The following is a 13,301-nucleotide window of genomic DNA, read 5'->3' on the forward strand; positions in this document are numbered from 1 at the left end:
GCGCGCGGAGGCCACGCCCACATGCCTGAAGGGCCACACATGCTCCCCGGGAGGACACCCGTACCTCTTGCAGCCAAGGCCCACGCGCCACGCCCTCTCTGGGCGGTCCCGCCTAGCGGTGGGCGTCTCCGTGGTGGCTTCTGTTTTTGCAGAGAGTGGAGCACCAGGGGAAGGAGCTGGGACAGCTGTGTCCAGGGTGCGGATCTGCTACTCTGTAGCAGGGAAGGCCAGGCCTGTGGCAGTGGCAGAGCAGAGTTTTCACCCTGAATTCCTCTGCTGCTCGCCGCCCAGGAAGGCACAGATCATGCTATAGGATATTTGGCAGGAAGAAACCCGAAATTTGCCCTGGAACCTTCTGCTTTCTCTTCTACCTAAACCTCCTTGTCTGTGGTCCCCAGAGACACCAGTATACAGGTGGCACTCCTACGAAGATCTGGGACCGTGTTCAAGCTATTTATGGGGCCACTGGGCCATCAAGGACTCAGATCTACCCACCAGTGGCATGCGCAGAATCCCAAGGAGACACATCTTCAACTCTGCTTTTATATTTGATTTTATTTTTAATAGTTCAGACAGGCCTTGAACTATATAGCCCAGAATGAGAGTGAAGAAATTGTCCTCGTGAACTGTCTTCCTCGATGCTGGTATTACATGCCACTTACCTGATTGATAGCAGTTCTGCTTTTTCCTGTTAGGGGCCACTCTGGCACTGCACACTAATGATACTGGAGAGGCACTCTGCAGCAGAGAGGAAAAGTGTCGTCAAGGGGGACCACCAGCCCTATGGGTTATAAGGCTAACTACAGGGCTCTCTGGAACAAGGGTTGTCTTCATATATCTTTCAGAACGTTTTATGTATTAAAGATCTGTGCCTTTGTGAATTATCACTATTTTTTTTCTTTATAACAACTTGTCTTTAACATCTCCTTTTTGCGATTGCTGTTTTGACATAAGTTACCAAATGCTTGCATGGTCAAACAACCTATTAATATTTATACCTCCATACCAGCAGTGAGCCTTTTGTGGGTAAGGACTGGTGTGTAGCTAGCTGCTGGGACTCCTCCCAGCCTCCAGGCTTCCTGATACTGGAGTACTAGCATATAAATACATTCTATAAAGTGCTTTGGGTTTCTTTTTTTTAAGTTTCCTTTTCTTTCTCTTTTTTTCAGAAACACTCCCTTGGGAGCCCAGCTGTGAGTATGCCCTATTACAGATGTTGCACTGGATAATACAAATACTTGCCACCCGCCAGGCCTCCTACAGGCCAGCATCTGCCCAAGGTCTCAAAACTTTAGAGACTGAAGGAACAGTTATACCTGGGTATCCTGCATCCAGATCCTTCAATAGGAACCCTTTCCCCTGCCCCTCCTCACTGGCATATGCCAGGCATGGGATGGGCCAGCAGAGACATTTGGGGAGGGCAGCTCAAGTGTGCACAACTTCCCCCAGATTATTTCTGGAAGCCAGAGCTAGGCAGGGGTTAGAAGGAGAGGAAGGGCTGCTCTGTCATCAGGTGTGACCCTGGGTGCTGTGGCTCAGGTGGGGCCCATCCTCACAAAGGGCCCTTTGTCCTCAGCTTCCCCTTGCCGTGGTAACATTGTCCTCCCTGCAGAAGGGCACAATGGGGCATTGTGAAGAGCATAAAATGGACCTCTTGTTCCAGCATCCAGCGCTCCAGCTGGGGCCGGGACTCAGCTCTAGGCTCCCTCTTGGATTTGCCCACAGTGGCTGAAGCCAGCAGAAGGGTCTGCAGGAAACTTGGGTTCTCGGTGCCTGGAGTTTCTTGTCCCTGGCCTGCCTTCCTGGGATGCCATCTGGAACCCGCTTTCAAGCAGGTCCCATAGGGCAGGGTTGAGCCAAAACGAGGTTTGAGCACTTGCCTGTTTCTGCCCGAGTTTAACATGAAGTACTTTGGGAAGCTGGGTATGATGGTGCATACCTGTGATCCTAGTACTGGCGGTGCTGAGGCAGGAGGATTACAGCAAGTTTGAGCTAGCTGAAACACACTGGAGTATTGCTCACCCATAAAAAGGGATAAACATACTATAGTATGGATGAACCCTAAGACCTCAAGCTGAGATAAGTCTGATACATTGTAGGATACATTTTTTTTTAAAAAGGCACTTCTATTAGGAAAGACAGATTTGTGGTTTCCAGGGTGAGGGAGAAAGAAGGTGATATGGAGACTCGTTCAGAAATGTTTTGAAACTAGATGGATGCATGCCCATGCTGCTCTCTTATATGCTGCAGCATATATATTTGGTCTATGTGAATTGTGAATCCCCGCCCCTCCCCTTTTTTGAGACATCTCACTATGTAGCTCAGGCTGGCCTTGAACTCAAACTCATCCTCTTGCCTTTGTCTTGCAAGTATTAGGATTATAGATGTGTATCACCATGCCTGGCTTTACAACAACGTTAAAAACACGTGTGGACAAAAACTGTGACGGTGTCCCTTAAGTTGAATGTTTCACAGTTATCCAGAAGGAAGGCATCCCTTGTGCTAGTCAGAGTGAGCTGTGGCTTGCACCACATGTGTCTGTGTGTTGACATCTGCCAGCTGAGCTGCTAGGCCTACATTCAGCTGGGGTCCACATAGAAAGCAAAACCTACACGGAGCAAAGCAGCTGGAAGCTCAGATACTGGAGACGGAGGGGGCCCACGGGGAGGTGGGGCTGGGGTTTGCTTCTGTCACCTCAGGGGCCACCAACATGAAGCAGTCTTCCAAATATCACTTTTAGCCAAAACCTACAGAAACAGGCAAGCTGGCAGGCCAGAAGGAACTGAGATGTCTAGAGGCCCTGGGGTTGGTAAAAAGAAGGTAAAGTGGGGAAGGGTCCCAGGAGGGGTTTCCAGCTCAGGGCTCGGCTGGTGTCTCTGGAGGCCTGGGGCTCACCGTTCCTCGTTGGATCCCGTGCCCCAGCTGCCTGAAACCTCCAGCACAGTGGCTAAGACGGGTACGGGGACAGGGCACACTGCCCACTAGCTGGCGGCTCTCCCAGCAGCTGCGGAATGGCTTCACAGAGGAATGAGGCCCCTGTCAGCACCTCGTCCAGCTGTCCCCAGGCACCCCGGCCCAGCAGTCCCCACTGTCTCGGGCCTATTGTCCCTGACATGCAGTTGCAGCTGTCTCTGGCTCCCCAAGAACCCAGCCTGGCCTGAATATAATCGTGCACCCTTCATTTACCCCAATTTTTCATGTCTTGGAGTCTGCTTGTGAAAGGGGGGCAGGATCCACATCTGTTGCTTTTTCCTAGAAGAGTGGTCAGTTGGGCTATTCACCCCCTCCCGCCCTGATGGTCCAGTGGCCAAAACCCATCAGAGCCCAGCAGGTGCGGCGTTGAGCAGGTGCCATGCCATTTGCTGGCTGGATGGAGCGGAGCGGTGACACACAAGCGGCTGTTCTCCTGGCTTCTGCTGCACCCTCAGCTCCCCATGGACCCCCAGGGAAATGAAGCCTTGTGGATCTCAACAGCAGCTGTGACTTGGAGGTAGAATGGAAGTAAGACGTCTGGGGTAGGGTCCTGTAGCAGACCACAGCCGTGAGCTGTGTTCTGAACGGAAAGAATTCTTGGAAAGCCCCATCCTAGCGATCAGAACCCAGAGGCCTATGGGTTGGACTCTGCCCACAGAGCCATACTGTCACTAGGTCAGCCACCAACTGTCCCACCAATGTTGCATAACAAACAGCCCCCAAACAACTGTATATGGCCTGCTGGGATCTAACTGAAACCTTCCTCACCACATTCAAGGAATAAATGCAGGGCAGACACAAGAAAACCATTTATTGGTGCGTTTAATTTGCCCTGAACACTTACAGGTATCTGGAACCATCGAGCATGGCAGAAGAGGTTTGGGCTATAGGGCTGTTTGTTACATTTTTATTCTAAGTCACCCTTTTGCCTTACAGCTTAAGCTGGAAATAGAGTTCTGATTAGTAAAGTTGTAACTGCAGACACCAGGAATGGGCAGGAAGCCTTGCTGGATCTGACGCGTAGAGCTTGGGAGGATGAGCACAGAGATCAATCAGGTGGCCCATGAGTGAGTGAGTCCCCATCAGTGTCTCTCCGGGACACTTTGTCTGAAGGCTGCATGGAGTGGGTTTCCACCCAGGAAAAGCTTCTTGCATGCTCTGAGGACCCTACTGAGGGTGGCTCTGACTTCAAAAACACCAACTGTCGAATGCCGAGGAGGAAGTCCCAAGGCCCACTGCAAACTGTTGGGAGTCAGCTCCACCTAGGGCCCTGATAGGGTGAAGGATGGGGCCCAGCTTGAAATTCAGGAACCCAGAAGCTCCAGAGGCATGCTGGGAGCACACAGTATAACATGGCCTAACACGGGAGTAGGCTGCAGATGTGGTAAGACAGGAAGACTGCTCCTGTAGGCCTGAGAGATGGCGCACGGAGCATCTGAGAGGGGTGGTTACTGACACCAGAAGCTCCCCCATAGATGACAATTCTATTGAGGGACTAGCTCTGATCCCAACTGCCGCTTCCACTTTAGACAGCTCTGACAGCATCCCTGAGGCCACTGGCTTAAGATAGGGGTGGGCGGCTGCCTGCTTGGCCCAGTGCCCCGAGCATGTTACTGGGAGTCCAGACTTCTGGGACTGACAAGTAGACTTTAAAATCACCAACTGTGCAATCCCAAGGAGGACCCACTGCCTCTCGGAACCCAGTGCACAGGGCAGCGGTCTACAGGAGCCCTGCTCTGAGTTCACCCTTCACCACCTCCACATTTGTCTCTTCCAGGCCAACAATTAAAAATCTCCACGGCTGTGCTGGGATGCTCTGCCAACTGCCTGGCATACAGCTCTGGATGCAGGGGAAAAGGGAGAAGCAGGCCAAGACTGAGGGCACAGAAGCTAACCTGAGGCTCACAGACCCACTCCATGACCCTTCCCCAGGCTCCAAGAGCACTGGTCCAGGAATGGGAACCTGAACGAGTTCAGCCAATGATATCTTCACTCTAGAACTGCAAAACCCACATGGTAATGGGGAAGTCCGGGGTTAGGGAAAGGTCATTCGGACTGGGGCAAAACTAGCAGCAGCCAAAGAGGCGGGGTGGGGGTGGGGGCAGGAAGAAAAAGAAAGAGAAGGAGGAACTGGTCCACACCCGGACAAGGTCCGATGGCCCACAAGGTAAAAACTGAGAGGTGGTTTCAATAGGTTCCACTCATGTTTCTAAAGATCTATAGATTCCTGTGCTATTAAACGCCCTGTGCTGTCTGGGGCTGCAGGGCCTTTTGCACATGATGCTGCCCACGGGGACTACTGTTTTCTCCCTTTACAGAAGTAGCAGGCTTCAGATCTCAGCTAAATCATCACATCCTTGAGATTTCTGGGACCATCCTTCTAAAGTCTTCCCTACAGGGTGCATCTTGAGGAAGGAGGTTCCCTCCCTGACACTAGGAACTCCAGGTCAGAGGCTAGGAAGCTGGGTCCTGATGAATTGGTCCTAGAAGGCCCTGGCATGATGCTGCGCTTGATCAGTCCTAGGGAACACATGAGCCCGCCCTGAAGAACTTTCTAGAAGCTGCAGCTTCATGTCTGACCAGGGTCTCTCTGGTGGCTGAGGATGTGACCAATCGGCTTAAAAGGAGTCTAAAGACCTGGAGGGTGGACTGGTCTTTTAAGATGACCCAGCAATGAGTTTGGCATGGGCTTGGAGCACTCACTGTGCACCCACAGGCTGCACTGGGCTCAGTTCTGAGCACAGAGCCTGGGAGAGCTCGGGGCACCCCTTGCATGCCGATGCTTGGACTGAGCAGGGCTGCATCAGCTCCTGACAGCCCATGGTGATCTATACCTGTATTACAAGGGCTGACTACTAGTCCCCCAGGGGTCAGGGCGTCACTATAGCTCAAGTGATAGGAACCAGGATGGTTCACCTCCATTCTTTCAAGGTCCAAGCAGTCTGGGGAGCAGAGAAGTGAGTTTATTCGCTATGGGTGAGAGCCAGGAAGAAGCCGCACTGAATCGATGAAAACTCGGGTTTGTGCTTTCTTAGAAACGTGGAGGTCTCTATGAAGGCCTGCAGGTCTGATAGCATGAGTCCTTGGAGGCACAGAGGATTGGGACCTGAGACCCTAGGGGTCAGGTCCTGAGAGGACTATGATGTGGGCCCAGTCTCCATCCTTTGCTTTGCCACTTCTTTGGCTGGTATGGGCGGTGCACTAGCCAGCAGGGGTCTTTATGCCTCCAAGACACTTTTGTTCCAAGAGGTGGGACCCTGAGTGGAGGGATCCCCAGGGAAAGGACTGCTACTGCAGATGTGCGGGGAAGGGTCTTTCTTGGCAGGTGATGGTTAAAATAAGGCTAGAGTTCAGCAGGCAATGGCAGCGAGCTCTCCATCCACACAACACACACACACACACACACACACACACACACACACACACAGAGACAGAGAGAGAGAGAGAGAGAGAGAGAGACAGAGAGAGAGAGACAGAGAGAGAGTATGTAATTAGAATAAGGTCACCATTAAGGTAGTTTCTCTTAGCTGTCCCCTCAGCAGGAAGCAGGGACTCCTTCAGTCCAGAGCTGTAGATGCCCTAAGGCCACAGCTGCACAGGGCAGGCCTGTTCCAGATCCGCAGGGAAAGTCTGACTGGAGGCTGGGATCCCAGACCTGGAGGCTAGGGCACCACTCACGGCTTGGCTGGAGTTGGGGGGATTATAGAGACCACAGTTCTTCCCTGCAGCCACCTCCACTGGCTTGAGAAACAGGTGGCCTCGTTTAGGGTTACCGAGCTCTTGCGAGCCACAGCTCGATGCCACCCAGACAAACTTAGGGTGGCAGGTATATCGCCTCCATGGAGTTTGGCAGAGACTCCTAGTTGCACTTGGGAGACCTCCAGGCTGGGAGCCAATTCGCGGGGGCGACCTCGGGCGCGGCTCGGAGTCCCGGCTTGCCGCTGGCCTCTGGAGAAACGTCCCCTCTCTGACCCTGAGCACTCTCCGCCTTCTCTCTAAGCGCTGAGGAGAAGTAGCCCAGAGTGGTTTCCGCCTCCGTCAGACCACCCAGGCCCGCCCGCCAGGGCCTCCGCGCCCCCGCTACAGGTCAAACCCGGAAGGACCCGAGCCCCCGCGTCCGGCCCAGCCATCCGCCTGACCGCCCCAGGGATCCAGCAGACGCTGCCAGAGCAGCCCCGCCCAGCGCCCCCGCCCTCCCACCTCTGTTTAGCCCCGGGGTCCTCCAGCTCACCTAGGTTCGCGAGCTACTAGGGTCACCTGGTGGCTCTTGTCATTGCGCCACCCTGCGGGCAGAAACCGAGTTTGGTTGCAATAGCGGATTTGAGTCCCACAATGGAGAGAGGGATGTTGGGCTCAGGAACCTTGCGGATTAGCATCCTCGCCTGCCGCCCGAAAGTCAAGCCGAGCTGCAGAGATCCACGCCCTGGGCAGTCAGTCACCCTAAGCCCTCTGACCCTACCTCAGTGGAGGGATCAGGCTGCGGGGCGCCTGGCCCACGTGGTGCGGAGGGTGGGGCGGGGTCCGCAGGCTTCTTTGGGTTCAGGGCGGGGTATACAAGCTCCGCCTCGGGAAGGACGCGCCTGCCAACCCTGACCAGGAGGGGCGGGGTTTCGGCCGTGGCTTAAAGAAACTTGTTGCGGGTCCCAGAACTGAGACTGAGCTGCAGCGTCGGTGGAGCGGCTGCTGGGCCCCTGCGGTGAGGACAAAGATTGGTTCCTGCGTGGCAACTTTGGATTCCAGAGTGTCCGTCCACAGAGTGACCGGGCGCGACCCCTGCGTCCATCCCCACCGAGTGCCCCTCCGCGCGTGGCCCCGATGCTGGACATGAGTGACGCCCGCGCCCAGCCGCCTTGCAGCCCGTCTGGCACCGCTAGCTCCATGTCACACGTGGAGGATTCAGACTCCGACGCGCCACCGTCGCCCGCGGGATCAGAGGGTCTGGGCCGTGCGGGGGGTGGCGGCCGAGGGGATACTGCTGAGGCAGCGGATGAACGCTTCCCAGCCTGCATCCGTGATGCCGTGTCGCAGGTGCTTAAGGGCTATGACTGGAGTCTGGTACCTATGCCGGTGCGCGGCGGCGGCGGCGGCACGCTCAAGGCCAAGCCCCACGTGAAGCGGCCCATGAATGCCTTCATGGTGTGGGCACAGGCGGCGCGCCGCAAGCTGGCGGACCAGTACCCGCATCTCCATAACGCAGAACTCAGCAAGACCCTGGGCAAGCTGTGGCGGTGAGTGTGGGGACTCTTGACACTCTGGCTGGGAAAAGGAGTGTAGGGGCTGAAGGAGGTGGCGTCCTGCCCAAGCTTGGGCTGTGTTCCTGGGCTGGTTCCAGGGTGGGTCTGGTGGAAAAACACCTTCTGGTCAACAGAGACCAGACACCAGGTGTGGGACTTTGGAGATGGACCCAGGCCAGTGCCTGGAGTGTGACCCTCCAGTCCTTCCTCCTCTCCTAGGATATCCTGCCGAGAACTGCAAAACTGGGGAACCCAGCTTCCAGTGGCCACCAGGGCCTGTAGGCAAATGGGCAGACATCAAGCCACTTTGTCCTGGGCAAAAACTGGGACTCCGGGATACATTAGGAGTCAAAGTCCTCTGTCAGAGACTGTTCCCAGACCACAGCAACCTGGAATTGAGGAAGGAAAGAGCAGGTGAAAGTGACAGAGGCTCGCCAGGCACTTTGGCCTCAGAAAGGCAGGCATCATTGAAGACTGCAGCACAGTTCCACCCTCCGAGCTGCCTCCATTTGAGTTTGAAACAGTGTTAGCGATACAGGGCTGAGCAGGACAGCCAGGTCTCTTACACTCTCAGCTTTGCCGGCAAGTTGAGGTGCAAGGTGGTCGAGAGCTTCACAGGGTGGGTGTGTGCTCAGAGGACAGTCTCCTGGAGTTCTCCATCACTCCTGGAAGCTCGGGACAGCTGGCCCCCAGAAAGCCTCGCCTTTCTTGAAGTATAGTTTTCACTGGGTCCTGTCATCTTTCTTGAGAGATTGAGGGGTGTAAATGGATGGGCAGATAGAGTTTGAAAGGGGGGCTTCAGGAAAGATGGTCTTTCTCGGTCCTTAGGCTATAAGGTGGTGTCCTCACCACACAGGCCTCTTGGGCTCTGCCCAACTGGTGCTGGAATTCTCAGCAGGAGGGCAGGTTACCCCCTGGAGGGTACCCTGAACTCCCCGGCACCCTATCCCACTGTCTGACGCCAGGCAGCTGTGTGTGTGCCGGTGCTGCCTGGGCCCTTGGCAAGCCTGGAACTCCGTGACCATCCTTGCTCTGTTGTGTTTTCTGCAGCTTGCTGAGTGAAAGCGAGAAGCGGCCGTTCGTGGAGGAGGCCGAGAGGCTCCGTGTGCAGCACAAGAAAGACCACCCAGATTACAAATACCAGCCGCGGCGAAGGAAGAGCGTGAAGACCGGCCGGAGCGATTCAGACTCTGGTACTGAGCTGGGCCACCACCCCGGTGGTCCCATGTACAAAGCTGATGCTGTGCTCGGCGACACACACCACCACAGTGACCACCACACAGGTGGGCTCCGGGCCCCTTAGCATGGGCACAGGCAATAGCGGGACTGATCTGGAGTATGGGGAGGTCTTCCCTCCAGGGTTGGCAATCTGCAGAGGGCCAGGTCTTCCCCGGTCCCTTGAAAAGCTTCTGGATGTAGCTATTTCTGATGTACAAAAGGAGGCGGCTGCGTAGCTCCAGCTAGCACTCTGGAGATGTGTATCTTCACCGGGACTCATTCTCAATCTGTCTCCACTCTACAGAAACAACAGCATGGGTCAACAGACCTAGCTTCAGAATCAGGCTGGTGGGTGGGGTCCCAGCAGCTAAGCAGCCACAGTGAAGCTGGAGGCAGGCCGGCCGTGAGCTTCCGTTTACTCGGCTGTGAAGGGGGTAGAACGGGGTTGTGTGGGTTCACCTTGGTCCAGTGCCCAGGGACAAGCATTCCAAGAGTGCCCCATTAATGCTAGTTCTGGTGGGGCTGGCTGGCCACCTTCCATCCCCCCCACCCAGGTCTTCAGGGAGGAGCCTTGGGTCTTCCCATAGCACAGTGCCTAACGGAATTTTCTCAGCCAGAAAGTGAGGGCTAGGTCTGAGTTTGCAGGAATTTCTGGGAAGGTAAGGAAACAAAAAGCCGTTGATTTGTACCTGTGGCAGTTACCAGGGTTCCTGGTGTCACCCACCAGCTCCACCCTGGTCCCACAGAAGGGGCATTCATCCTTGCAATATACTTTCTTCCTCAGGCCAGACCCATGGGCCACCCACCCCACCCACCACCCCCAAGACGGACCTGCACCAGGCCAGCCATGGAAGCAAGCAAGAGCTAAGGCTGGAAGGGCGCCGCCTAGTGGACAGCGGGCGCCAGAACATCGACTTCAGCAATGTGGACATCTCCGAGCTCAGCAGCGAGGTTATCAGTAACATGGATACCTTCGACGTCCACGAGTTTGACCAGTACTTGCCCCTCAATGGCCACTCAGCCCTGCCCACAGAGCCCAGCCAGGCCACCGCCTCTGGCTCTTATGGAGGCGCTTCCTACACCCACTCCGGGGCAACTGGCATAGGGGCATCCCCTGTGTGGGCCCACAAGGGAGCTCCCTCGGCCTCAGCCTCGCCCACAGAGGCAGGACCCCTTCGGCCACATATCAAGACGGAGCAGCTGAGTCCCAGCCACTACAACGACCAGTCACACGGCTCACCTGGCCGTGCCGATTATGGCTCTTACAGCGCCCAGGCCAGTGTTACCACAGCTGCCTCTGCCTCGGCTGCCAGCTCCTTCGCCGGCGCACAATGTGACTACACCGACCTGCAGGCTTCCAACTACTACAGCCCCTACCCTGGCTACCCTCCCAGCCTCTACCAATACCCTTACTTCCATTCATCCCGCCGGCCCTATGCCTCACCACTGCTCAACGGGCTCTCCATGCCACCTGCACACAGCCCCAGCAGCAACTGGGACCAGCCTGTGTACACCACCCTGACCCGGCCCTGAGGCTGCCGCATCCGGGAGGACTCAGTGTCCACGAAGTATAGCCAGGTCTTTGAGTTCTTCCGGAAGTGTACTCGGGAGAGGGTGGAGACAGCCAGCACGGCCTCACTCCGTCAAGTGCTGAATGTGCAGGAAGCCGGGCTTTGTCACCCTGTGTCCCTTTGCTTCTGGATATCCAAACTTCTGCCAGGGGACAGAGCTCTCTTTTCCCCTTCTTCTCTCTCTCTCTCTGAGGTGACTGGTGATTTCCAAAATAGCCATTCTGTTGCTCTCGGTTTGGATAAGTACACACCAGCTCCCAGTAGATAAGAAGACAGCTACGCCTAAGGACAAAGGAGAGAAGGGGCTTCAGGTCCTTACCAGCCTTCCCAAGAACTCCCTGGGACCAAGGAATGCAGTTCCCATGTGAAAGCTTGAAAGCACGTCTGTGGAGGCTCGAGGATACACCCACACCCGGGCATCTCTTGGGACCGATGTGAGATGGAGGGGTTTCTCATTACCACCGTTCTTCCCAGCAAGGTCTGGCTGAGATGAACACTTTCCGTGTTTTTATTTTTATTTTTATTTTTTTTTGTTATTTTTATTTTAAGGCTTAAACATGTTTGTTTTTTGAAAGGTGTTGAAGACGTATTTATGTTCTGTTATTATTTTATCTTTAATTAATGAAGTAATTCGTGCAGAGAGTAGAATTTTTAAGACAAAGTTAAAAATCGGGAAGCTTGCTCTGTGAAGGGCAGGAGGGAGGGGCATCTCCCCGCAGCATCTCTTTGCTCTGTCATTAGATGCCCCTGGAGGCCTCCACCAGGCACAGGAGGAAGTGATTGACCTCTTGGGGGTCTGGTTAGAACAAAAAGCCCAGCACCAGCCTCTGGTCGGGCATTGGAAAGCGGGAGTGTCATCACTGCCCTCGGTGGTGCCAAGCGGTAGAAGGCAGAATTTCCTGCAAGCTGGCAGCTGCAGAACCACGATAATCTTGGCTCTTTGGCACCAGGCGCTACTTACCAAGCTGTGAAAGGAGAGCCTCCCCCACTGACCTGCCTAGGTTCCTAGTTACAGAGTTAACACCTGCTTCACTGCCTGCTTCGCTGTGTGCTGAGTATAACCGGCTACTTCACAGAAACTTGTGCCTTGGAGACTTTGTATATTTACTCACATTTGAGAAGTTTCGCTTCTTTTTAATTTTTCTACTTTTCCTACCTTTTTTTAGAGGGGAAAAAAAATCCTGTCTTTTTTTTTTTTCTTCCTTCAGCATAATTCCTTCCGCGGTTGGGGGTGGGAACCACAGCAAACTCATTTTTATGCAGTCTATTTTTTTTTCCTTTTTGGTGTTGAATTCAGAAAGACATTTGCTGCCCTTTACCTGCTGTGTCTCGTTTCTTTCTGACCAGGCAATGCTAACTTTTGTACAGATCGATTTGATAAAATTTAAAAAAAAAAATGCTTTTTATCTACTCGGAGCATGTTTTGAGTATTACTTCTCTCGAGCCCGGGGGTTCTTGCAGGAAGGTTCCTAGCAGAGGCAGAGGCAGAGGCCACTTTGCTGAGAACCCGCTCCCAGCTGCCTTAAGCAGGCCACTGGGGGAGGGGCCGAGCCAGCCCAGACTTCCCAAGGCAGGGACTTCACCCCACCTTAGGGAGGTAGCCAACCCTGTCACAACCACTTGGTCTGAATGTAAACCCCATACCTTTAGTCTTGTCTGGCTCCCTCATTCTGAGGGTTTGCTCCGAAGCAGACAAATGCAGGTCCAGATGGGCCATTCTAAGCAAGACTTTCCTCCCTGGTATCTGGGTGGTTGAACAGTGTCTCAAACCGAAGGGCATTTTCTCTTCTGGGGGCGGGGTCCTGGCTCAGAGCCAGGCTGGGAGCAGAGAGGAACCATCCCAAAAGAGCCTGGTGCTCAGAGCAAAGTTTCTAGGGAGAAAATGGTTGTGAGGAGAGACAGTAAGCAGGGAACGATTCTGGCCAAGCCACCGGGGTGCGTGTGGTGAGCAGGGGCTGCCAGAGCCGGTTGCACCCTAGCTATGTAGACTTCAGTCTTGGTCTGGGGATAGGGGTAGCCATGTCTCTCTGGACCCCCAATGTATGGGGGGGCGGGGCCAGGTTACTACTACCTCCATTTAAGAAGCTTGACTCTGGGGCCTGCCAGGACCAGCATTCAGAAAAGTCTCTTGGATTTATAAGAGCTCGTAAGGTCTGAGTGAACCAAGCTACCGTGTGTAGGGGGATTCTGGGGATGGTGCTGTGAGAACCAGGTTCATGATGGCTGACGCCTTCACAGCCTGCTGCCCATGTAGACCCGAACCCTGCCAGTCCTGTATCCAGCCAAGGGTTGTCTGAATCCATAT

General features: G+C 54.5%; 1 protein-coding gene and 1 long non-coding RNA gene across 2 annotated transcripts; one reads left to right on the forward strand and one right to left on the reverse strand.

Annotated features, from left to right (window-relative positions):
* Positions 1-3,767: 3,767 nt before the first annotated feature.
* On the reverse strand, positions 3,768-7,647 carry LOC127694828 (uncharacterized). The gene is made up of 2 exons (XR_007979869.1): positions 7,205-7,647; positions 3,768-6,975 (listed from the first exon to the last, which is right to left on the reverse strand). It is a non-coding gene; the product is annotated as an uncharacterized LOC127694828 (long non-coding RNA).
* Positions 7,623-12,370, forward strand: Sox8 (SRY-box transcription factor 8). The gene is made up of 3 exons (XM_052196533.1): positions 7,623-8,201; positions 9,258-9,490; positions 10,210-12,370. Exons 1-3 carry the CDS (start codon positions 7,789-7,791, stop codon positions 10,956-10,958), a joined length of 1,395 nt encoding a protein of 464 aa, XP_052052493.1. The 5' UTR covers positions 7,623-7,788; the 3' UTR covers positions 10,959-12,370.
* Positions 12,371-13,301: the final 931 nt, after the last annotated feature.

The sequence above is a fragment of the Apodemus sylvaticus genome, chromosome 10 (genome assembly GCF_947179515.1).
Source record: "Apodemus sylvaticus chromosome 10, mApoSyl1.1, whole genome shotgun sequence".
Classification (NCBI taxonomy): domain Eukaryota; kingdom Metazoa; phylum Chordata; class Mammalia; order Rodentia; family Muridae; genus Apodemus; species Apodemus sylvaticus.

Bases quoted from the DNA above. Each gene is read 5' to 3' on its own strand.
- Sox8 (XM_052196533.1), top strand. From the start codon at position 7,789: ATGCTGGACATGAGTGACGCCCGCGCCCAGCCGCCTTGCAGCCCGTCT. The intron at 8,202-9,257 runs GTGAGTGTGGGG...TGTTTTCTGCAG, and splicing joins ACCCTGGGCAAGCTGTGGCG to CTTGCTGAGTGAAAGCGAGA. The intron at 9,491-10,209 runs GTGGGCTCCGGG...TTTCTTCCTCAG, and splicing joins CCACAGTGACCACCACACAG to GCCAGACCCATGGGCCACCC.